Source organism: Poecile atricapillus, chromosome 27, assembly GCF_030490865.1.
Source record: "Poecile atricapillus isolate bPoeAtr1 chromosome 27, bPoeAtr1.hap1, whole genome shotgun sequence".
NCBI lineage: Eukaryota > Metazoa > Chordata > Aves > Passeriformes > Paridae > Poecile > Poecile atricapillus.
Window position 1 is genome coordinate 1,071,998 of NC_081275.1, and position 10,625 is coordinate 1,082,622.

The 10,625-nt window shown below is 49.6% G+C and overlaps 1 protein-coding gene across 1 annotated transcript; it reads left to right on the top strand.

Moving 5' to 3' along the window:
• Nucleotides 1–5,094: 5,094 nt before the first annotated feature.
• Nucleotides 5,095–9,743, top strand: HOXB13 (homeobox B13). Its single transcript, XM_058858203.1, has 2 exons — nt 5,095–5,701; nt 9,499–9,743. The coding sequence occupies exons 1-2, from the start codon at nt 5,095–5,097 to the stop codon at nt 9,741–9,743; spliced, it is 852 nt and encodes a 283-aa protein (XP_058714186.1).
• Nucleotides 9,744–10,625: the final 882 nt, after the last annotated feature.

Sequence of the window (10,625 nt, forward strand, 5' to 3'; positions counted from 1 at the left end):
CAGTGACAGTGACAGTGACAGTGACAGTGACACGGTGACAGTGACAGTGACACGGTGACAGTGACACAGTGACAGTGACAGTGACAGTGACAGTGACAGTGACACGGTGACAGTGACAGTGACACAGTGACAGTGACAGTGACAGTGACAGTGACAGCGACAGTGACAGTGACACAGTGACAGTGACAGTGACAGTGACAGTGACAGTGACAGTGACACAGTGACAGTGACAGTGACAGCGACAGTGACAGTGACACGGTGACAGTGACAGTGACAGTGACAGTGACAGTGACACAGTGACAGTGACAGTGACAGTGACAGCGACAGTGACAGTGACACGGTGACAGTGACAGTGACAGTGACAGTGACAGTGACACAGTGACAGTGACAGTGACAGTGACACGGTGACAGTGACAGTGACAGTGACAGTGACAGTGACAGTGACACAGTGACAGTGACAGTGACAGTGACACGGTGACAGTGACAGTGACAGTGACAGTGACAGTGACACAGTGACAGTGACAGTGACAGTGACAGTGACGGTGACACGGTGACAGTGATGATGATGAATGGGACCAGGGATGGGTGGATGATGGCTGGATCCATGGAGGGATCCATGGATGATGTGCAGATCCCTGGATGGATCCCTGGATGGATGATGGATCCATGGATGAATGGATGGATCCCTGGATGGATCCCTGGGTGGATCTCTGGATGGATCCCTGGATGGATGATGGATCCCTGGATGGATCCCTGGATGGATCCCTGGATGGATCCATGGACGATGAATAGATCCATGGATGAATGGATGGATCCCTGGATGGATCCCTGGATGGATGATGGATCCCTGGATGGATCCCTGGATGGATGATGGATCCCTGGATGGATGATGGATCCCTGGATGGATCCCTGGATGGATCCCTGGATGGATCCCTGGATGGATCCATGGACGATGTGCAGGTGAGGGCTCAGGTGGGTCCCGTTGAGGTTCCCGGCTGTGGGAGCAGCAGGAGGTGGGGAGGGGGCTCGGGGACATTCCCAGGGCTTTGGAGGGTCCCGGGAGCCCCTGGGGACCCCTCGGGGGCTCCCCCCTGGTTTGGGGCGAGGGACAGACCCGAACGGGGGGTTCAGGGTGGGGCAAAGCCCCGGAGCCCCCCCGGCTGCTCCAGAAGGAGCTGGAAGGAAAAAAGAGCAGCGGAAACCGGGCCGGGGAGAGCAGGAAAAACCCGGGAGACGCAGGAGCGACAGAAACGGATCCAATAAATCCCCCGGGACTGGAATCACCTCAAAAACGGATCCAATAAATCCCTGGGATTGGAATTACCCCAAAAACGGATCCAATAAATCCCCCGGGACTGAAATCACCCCAAAAACGGATCCAGCAAAACCCCCGGGATTGGAACCACCCCAAAAACGGATCCAGCAAAACCCCCGGGACTGAAATCACCCCAAAAACGGATCCAGCAAAACCCCCGGGACTGAAATCACCCCAAAAACGGATCCAATAAATCCCCGGGACTGAAATCACCCCAAAAACGGATCCAGCAAAACCCCCGGGACTGAAATCACCCCAAAAACGGATCCAATAAATCCCCGGGACTGAAATCACCCCAAAAACGGATCCAGCAAAACCCCCAGGACTGGAATCACCCCAAAAACGGATCCAATAAATCCCCGGGTCTGGAATCACCCCAAAAACGGATCCAGCAAAACCCCCGGGACTGAAATCACCCCAAAAACGGATCCAATAAATCCCTGGGATTGGAATTACCCCAAAAACGGATTCAATAAATCCCCGGGACTGAAATCACCCCAAAAACGGATCCAGCAAAACCCCCAGGACTGAAATCACCCCAAAAACGGATCCAGCAAAACCCCCGGGATTGGAACCACCCCAAAAACGGATCCAATAAATCCCCCGGGACTGGAATCACCCCAAAAACGGATCCAATAAATCCCTGGGATTGGAATCACCCCCAAAATGGATCAAATAAATCCCGCTGGGTCCGGAACCACCCCAAAAACTGATCCAATAAATCCCCCGGGACTGGAATCACCCCAAAAACGGATCCAATAAAACCCCCGGGGTTGGAATCACACCAAAAACGGATCCAATAAATCCCTGGTACTGGAATTACCCCAAAAACGGATCCAATAAATCCCCGGGACTGGAATCACCCCCAAAATGGATCAAATAAATCCCGCTGGGTCCGGAACCACCCCAAAAACGGATCCAATAAATCCCCCGGGACTGGAACCACCCCAAAATCTCCCCCCAAAAACCGATCCAATAAAACCGCAGAATTTCTGCCCCAAATCCCCCAAATCCCCCCCAAAAGAGGAGCGGGCTCGGGAGCCGCGGAGGCGCCGGGAGGGGCCGCGGGAGCCGGGCCGGGCTCTCTGTTCCCCTGCCAGGGATTTCTTCAAAGGATCCACCAAAAATCCTCTGGAAAACCCAAATTCGGCTCCTCCCGGCACCTCTCGAACCCCCGGGGCCGCCGCGGGGTGGGGAAGGAGGGGACGGAGCTGGGGAGAAAATTGGGGGGGAAAAAAAAAATCAAAATAAAAGATGAAAATGATCAAAAATGTTCGCTTTGATTTGATTTTTTTTTTTTCTCCACGAAATATCACCGGAATCAGGGAGAGAAGAGCTGGGATCCCTTCCAGAGCCAGAATCCAATTTTCCAGCCATTGATTATTTCCAAACGTGAAGTCTTTGAGCAGTTCCAATTTTTTATTATTATTTTCTTCTTATTTTTATTTTTTATTTTTCCTCTTCAAACCGCTTTGGGGTTTGGGTTGGTTTTTTTTTTTCCCTTTGTAATGACGGTTCAAATTCAATTTAAAAAAAAATTAAAATAAAATCCCAGACTTCTAAAAAGTTGTTCCAGAGATTTTTTTTTTCGGGCTCCAGATGGGATAAATATTAAATGGATCCTATGGAGAAAATAATAAAAGAACGGCTGCAAACTGATAAGGTTTGATAATTTTCATGTCGGTCACGGAGGGAGGAATTGAAGAATTCAGGATTTTTTCCTTTAAACAATGAAATTTTCTCCGTAAAATCCTCCCAGAAGGAAAATCTTATTCTCGGTTTGGAAATTCGCGTTTTCAAGCGGCTCCCGAGGCAAAACCTGCTCGGGATTTTCCGCGGATCTGAAAAACAATTTTGGGGGGGAAAAAGAATTGTAAAAAATGAGGAGAAGGGAATTTTTGGGGTGAAAAATGGGAATTTCTGTCCCCGCGGGGCCGGGACAAAGCCGCGCTCCTCGGAAAAAGGAATAAAATCCGATTTCATTCCCATTTTTACCTCTTATCCTGTTTTTTTTTGTGCAAATCCCTCCCCACCTTTTCTCCCTTCCCGCATTAAAATCGAACGGAACCAAAACGCCGCAAACTCGCAGGAAAATCCGCGAATCCAAAGAGCCAAATCCGGAGATTTTTCCCCCAAAAAAAAAACCCCTCGGCAGCTCCCAACTCCTCCAAGCTTTTAACTTTCAACTTGGCCTTGACCTCGAGGCTCCAGCCCGACCTTTTCCTGCCGGGAATGGGGCGAGTCCCTGGGCAAACACCCCCGGGCCGCCTCCCGGGGCTGCGGGAGAGCGAAAAATCAAATCAAACATCAAAGAGAGATCGCGCTGAGCCAAAGGAGCGGCTCCGCGAGGTTGAAAATGCGGGGATTTGGGGTTTTAATTTGATTTTTTAATGATTTTTTTTTTTGGGTTTCTCCGCAGCGGAGTTTGGAGATTGAGGGGTGGGTGGGTTTTTTTTTTTTAGGGGGGTTTTGTTTGGGGTGTCGGGGGATAATTGGGATTTTTGGGTTTTTTTCCGGTTGATTTCCATGGGGTTTGTGGCTCTGCGTGGCTCCTCAGGGCCCCAAAGAGCGGCAGAAAAGGGATTTTTATTGCGGTTTTGGGGTCAGGAGGATGAAATCTCCTTCACGCCTGAGCTGGAGCTGCCTTGGGGGGAATTTCGGCGAAGCTTTTCCAAAGCTTTGGGGAAGAAAACAGAAAAAGGAAAGGAAAAAAGGGGGAAAAAAGGGGGGAAAAAGGGGAAAAAAGGGGGAAAAAAAGGGGGAAAAAAGGGGGAAAAAAGGGGGAAAAAAGGGGAAAAAAAATCCGTTTGCACCATGCGATGATTAAAAAATACCTGGGTGCTTTGAGGGATTTGATATTGATATTAAAGGATTATTTTATTGATATCGAATTTTTTTCCAGAGCCTTGGGATCCCTCATCCCCGTGTCCGTCTGTCCTTCCTCATCCTCTGCCCTCTTCCACCTGCCCGCAGCTCAAACCCAAAGGGATTTTCTGGCTTCTTTTCCCTTTTCCAAACCTTTTCCCTTCGGGATTATTCCAGCACCTCTGGGGTTTTTTTTGGGGTACCCGAGGCCGTTTTTCCGCTCTCTCCGGGTTTTTGGGGCTCTGAGGGCAAAGCAGGGGAGAGAATTGGGGTTTTTTGGGGGGAATTTTGGGATTTTTCCAGGGCTCCATCCCTGCCCCACTCAGGCCCGGGGACAGAAACTCCCCCGGGAATAAATTTCGTGGGAATAACCCCGAAAAAAAGCCCGTAAAAATTAAAATAATAAAGATGTTTTTAATCCCAGCCCGGCTTTTCCCTCCCGGGGGTGCTGAAATTCCCGATTGTCCCGTTCCTTGCCCTCCCTCACTTCTTCTCCCCCATTTCCCCCCCTCTATCTCCCCCCACAAATTTTAATTTTTATTCCCAAGACGCGACTCAAGAGCCACCTCCGAGTCCCCTCCTCCTCCTCCTCCTCCTCTCCCCTCTCCATAAAACCATTTTCGCAATTTCTCCTGCTCTTTATTGAGACCGAAGGGATTTTTTTTTTTCACCGTCGGTGCGGGTTGGGAGATTTTTTTTTTCCCTATTTTTTTTTTTTTGCGTGTTTTTCCTCCCTCCCTTCCCTCCAGCGAGAACCAATAAGAGAAAACCTCCCCTGTCCGCGTCAGCCCGGCCGGGCGGGGGTGGAAAAAAGGAGCTGGCAGGGATTTTAAAAGAGCCGGGACCCCCGGCGGGCAGTGCCCGGGCGCTGCCGAGCAGCCTCTCCCCATGCCCCGGCCCCCGCGCCGCCCCCCATGCAGCCCCCGGGCCTCGAGGGGCTCCTGCCTCCCGCCGGCTTCTCCGGCCAGCCCAGGGGGCTGCTGCCTCCTCCTCCTCCTCCTCATCCTCCTCCTCCCGCCCCGACCCTCCCCGTGCCTTCGCCTCCCCCCGGGATGAACCCCGGGTACCCCCCGGAGGCTCCGGCCGAGCCCCCCAAAGCCCCGGCGGGCTCGGCGGGCGCGGCCCCGCTGCCCTGCGGATATTTCGGCAGCGGATTCTACTCGTGCCGCGTGTCCCGGAGCTCGCTGAAAGCCGGGCCCGCTCCTCAGGGGCCTTTCCCCGGTGACAAATACCTGGAAGCGGCGTCGGGGAGCGAGGATTTCCAGAGCCGCCCCGCGGAGTTCGCCTTTTACCCCGGTTACGGAGCTCCGTACCAGCCCGTGCCCGGCTACCTGGACGTGGCGGTGGTGCCCGGGCTGGGCGAGCCCCGGCCCGAGGCTCTGTTGCCCGTGGACGGTGGCTACCACCAGCCCTGGGCGCTGGGAGGAGGATGGGGAGGGCAGATGTGCTGCCCCAAGGAGCAGAGCCAGCCCGGCTTCCTCCTCAAATCCGCCTTCGCAGGTAAAGCCCGGGCGCCAAGGGGTTAAAATCCACCCGGGGGTTTTGGGGGGGTTTCGGGTTTTTTTGGGGGGTTTGGGTTTGGGGAGGTGGTTGGGTTGGAGAGGGGTTGGGTTGGTGGAATTGTGGTGATTAATGGTGATAATAATTGAATTTATCGCGGCCGTTTCTGGCTGCGGGAGGGGAGGAGGAAGGTGATGGGTGGGGGATCAAAGGATCAATTATCGGGGTTCAGATGATCAATTATCAGGGATCAAAGGATCAATTATCGGGGTTCAGATAATCAATTATCGGGGTTCAGGTGATCAATTATCGGGGTTCAGATGATCAGTTATCGGGGATCAGATAATCAATTATCAGGGCTTTAAGGATCAATTATCGGGGTTCAGATGATCAATTATCGGGGTTCAGATAATCAATTGTCGGAGGTCAAAGGATCAATTATCGGGATTCAGATAATCAATTATCAGGCCTTAAAGGATCAATTATCGGGGTTCAGATAATCAGTTATTGGGATTCAGATGATCAATTATCGGGGTTCAGATGATCAATTATCGGGGTTCAGATAATCAGTTATTGGGATTCAGATAATCAATTATCGGGGCTCAAAGGATCAATTATCGGGGTTCAGATAATCAATTATTGGGATTCAGATAATCAATTATCGGGGCTCAGAGGATTATTTATGGGAATTCAAATGATCGTTTACCGGAATTCAGGTGATCAATTACCGGAATTCAGGTGATCAATTATCGGAATTCAGGTGATCAATTATCGGAATTCTGAGGATCAGTTATCGGAATTGAAATGATCATTTATCGGGATTTAAATTGTCATTTATTTGGATTCAAATTGTCAATTATCGGGATTCAAATGATCATTTATTGGGATTAAAATTATCAATTACTGGGATACAAATTATCAATTATCGGGTTACAAATTATCATTTAATGAGGATTCAAAAGATCATTTATCGGGATTAAAATTATCAATTATCGGGATACAAATTATCAATTATCGGGATACAAATTATCATTTAATGAGGATTCATAGGATCATTTATCGGGGTATAGATGATGATATTTTGGGGTTTATAGGATGATACTTTGGGGTTTATGGGATGATATTTTGGGGTTTATTGGATGATATTTGGGGGTTTATGGGTTGATATTTTGGGGTTTATGGGATGATATTTTGGGGTTCATAGGATGATATTTTGGGGTTTATAGGATGATATTTTGGGGTTTATAGGACGATATTATGGGGTTCCCAGGTGACATTTTGGGGTTCCCAGGTGACGAGGCCGGGCTTTGGGGGCGGGGCCGCTTGAACATCCTCCAAAAAACCCCAGAAATTTAAAAACCAGAAAACAAAATTTAAACATCCTTCAATATTTAGAGAGAAAAATCAGAATTTAAACATCCTTCAATATTTAATATTAATATTTAATACTAATATTTAATATTAATATTTAATATTAATATTAAATATTAATATTAATATTTAATGTTAATATTTAATATTTCTTTTTCAGAATTTAAACATCCTTCAGTATTTAGAGAAAAACCAGAATTTTAAAAGTTTAAAACTTTTAAATACCGAGAGGGAAAACACAGAACTTTGGAATCTTTCGGTATTTAGAGGGAGAATGTGGAACTTGAAAGGTTTTAAATATCGGGAGGAAGAACACAGAACTTTGAATTTTTCAGTATTTAAAGGGCTTTGAAACCTTTCGGTATTTAAAGGGAAAATCCAGAATTTAAAATTCTTCCAATATTTAGAGGGGAAAACACAGAACTTTGAAATATTTCAGTATTTAGAGGGAAAATATAGAAATGAGAGGGTTTTAAACACCGAGGGGGAAAAGACAGAACTTGGAAATTTTCGGTTTTTAAACGGAGAATTCAGAACTTAAAAATCTTCCAATATTTAGAGGGAGAACCCTGAAATCTTTTTTCAATATTCAGACACAGGAAAATTCGGAAACTTTTCAAAATTCAGACACAGGAAAATTCGGAAACTTTTCAATATTCAGACACAAGAAAATTCGGAAACTTTTCAAAATTCAGACACAGCAGAACCTTTTTAACCCCCTCGCTGCCAGCGGGGTGGGAGGGGAGGCCGGGCCGGGGGGATTTGGGGAGCTCGGGGGGATTTTGGGGAGCTCAGGGGGGATTTTGGGGAGCTCCGGGGGGATTTTGGGGAGCTCAGGGGGGATTTTGGGGAGCTCCGGTGGGATTCTGGGGAGCTCGGGGGGGATTTGGGGGAGCTCCGGGGGGATTTTGGGGAGCTCCGGGGGGATTTTGGGGAGCTCAGGGGGGATTTTGGGGAGCTCAGAGGGGATTTGGGGAGCTCAGGGGGGATTTTGGGGAGCTCAGGGGGGATTTTGGGGACCTCAGAGGGGATTTGGGGGAGCTCGGGGAGGATTTGGGGGAGCTCAGGGGGGTGATTTGGGGGCCCGGGGCTGGCCGGACCGTGCCCGCAGGAGGGTTGGGGGTTCAGGGTGGGATTTTGGGAGCTCGGGATGATTTTGGGGGTCCTGGGGATGATTTGGGGGTCCCGGGGATGATTTGGGGGTCCCCAGGGATGATTTGGGGGTCCCGGGGATGATTTGAGGATGCCGGGGATGATTTTGGGGTCCCCAGAATGGGATTTTCTCACCCCCCCGTGTCCCCCCAGAGCCGCAGGAGGGCCGGGAGCTCGGGCAGGATTTGGGGGTCCCGGGGGTGATTTGGGGTCCCCAGGGTGATTTGGGGGTCCCGGTGGGGATTTGGGGTCCCCAGGGTGGGATTTCCCGACTCCCCGTGTCCCCCAGAGCCGCAGGAGGGCTGCGCGCTCCCGGGATGATTTGAGGATCCCGGGGATGATTTGGGGGTCCCGAGGGGGATTTGGGGGTCCCCAGGATGGGATTTTCTGACCCCCGTGTCCCCCCAGAGCCTCAGGAGGGCTGCTCTCTCCCGGGGATGATTTTGGGGGATCCCGGGGATGATTTGGGGGTCCCGAGGATGATTTTGGGGTCCCCAGGGTGGGATTTTCTCACCCCCGTGTCCCCCAGAGCTGCAGGAGGGCTGCTCTGTCCCGGGGATAATTTGAGGATGCCGGGGACGATTTGGGGGTCCCGAGGGGGATTTGGGGGTCCCCAGGATGGGATTTTCTCACCCCCCGTGTCCCCCAGAGCCTCAGAAGGGCTACGCGCTCCCGGGATGATTTTGGGGATCCCGGGGGGGATTTGGGGATCCCGGGGATGATTTGGGGGTCCCGAGGGTGATTTTGGGGATCCCGGGGATGATTTTGGGGTCCCCAGAGTGGGATTTCCTGACCCCCCCCGTGTCCCTCAGAGCCTCAGGAGGGCTGCTCTGTCCCGGGATGATTTTGGGGATCCCGGGGATGATTTTGGGGTCCCGGGGATGATTTTGGGGTATCCCGGGGATGATTTTGGGGATCCCGGGGATGATTTTGGGGTCCCCAGGATGGGATTTTCTCACCCCCCGTGTCCCCCAGAGCCTCAGGAGGGCCGGGAGCTCGGGGATGATTTTGGGGATCCCGGGGATGATTTTGGGGTCCCGGGGATGATTTTGGGGTCCTCAGGATGGGATTTTCTCACCCCCCGTGTCCCCCCAGAGCCTCAGGAGGGCTGCTCTGTCCCGGGGATAATTTGAGGATCCCGGGGATAATTTGAGGATGCCGGGGATGATTTGGGGGTCCCGGGGATGATTTTGGGGGTCCCGGGGATGATTTTGGGGTCCCCAGGATGATTTTGGGGTCCCCAGGATGATTTTGGGGTCCCCAGGGTGGGATTTTCTCACCCCCGTGTCCCCCAGAGCCTCAGGAGGGCTGCGCGCTCCGGCGGGGCCGCAAGAAGCGCGTTCCGTACAGCAAGGGGCAGCTGAAGGAGCTGGAGAAGGAATTCGCGAGCAGCAAATTCATCACCCGCGACAGGAGGAGGAAAATCTCGGCCGCCACCAACCTGAGCGAGAGGCAGATCACCATCTGGTTCCAGAACCGCCGCGTCAAGGAGAAAAAAGTGGTGGCCAAAATTAAAAACAGCGCCGGAGGAACCCCCTGAGAACCTCCCCCAACCCCAAAAAATAAATCGGGGCTGAATTTCGCTCCTGCCTTACCCAAAATCAAAGTGAAAACAGCGAAACTCCGCGGGAGAATTTTCATTTTTTAATTTTTTTTTTAATTTTTTGAACAACAAAATCTCCCGGATTCAGGCAGAGCAGGTTCAAGGGAGAATAAATAAATGAGGAATAAATAAATTAAAATCAACCCCGCGGGTGAAAGATAAAATTAATGAATGGATGAATTCATTATTAATGATTAATTAACGGCGTAAAATTGAATGTACAGGACATGTTATGAGCTATGTAGGCACCCAGTTATAAAAGCACGCGCTATTTTTTTTTAATAATTATTATTATTAATATTATTATTATTATTATTTTCTTTTTGCGAGCGGTTCTATATAAAAATTCCACATATTTAGCGTTCTTTTGCCCATTTTTGTGTTGGCGAGTTTCTGTATTATCCGCTGTGTAAATGCACGATTAAAGGCGCTGTAGCCCTGTGTGGATATATAAAAAATTATAAAATTATACTCGGATAAAAAAAGGTGTGTAAACATTTATAACCCGCAAAAATTTCAATTTTCGCCGCTTTTATTTAAACACGGTTAAAGGCGACCCCAAAACCCCAAAATTCCGTGGATTTGGGACTTTTTAATTTCATTTTTTTGGCCGTCGTTAACACAGAATTTCCTCCAAGTGCGCTGAGAGAAATTCCCGCATAAACTCGGAATGTGTTGGAATAAATGGGGTGAAATTAAATATATTCATTAAATATATTCATTAAATACATTCATTAAATATATTCATTAAATATAGTCATTAAATATATTCATTAAATATATTCACTAAATATATTCATTAAATATATTCATTAAATA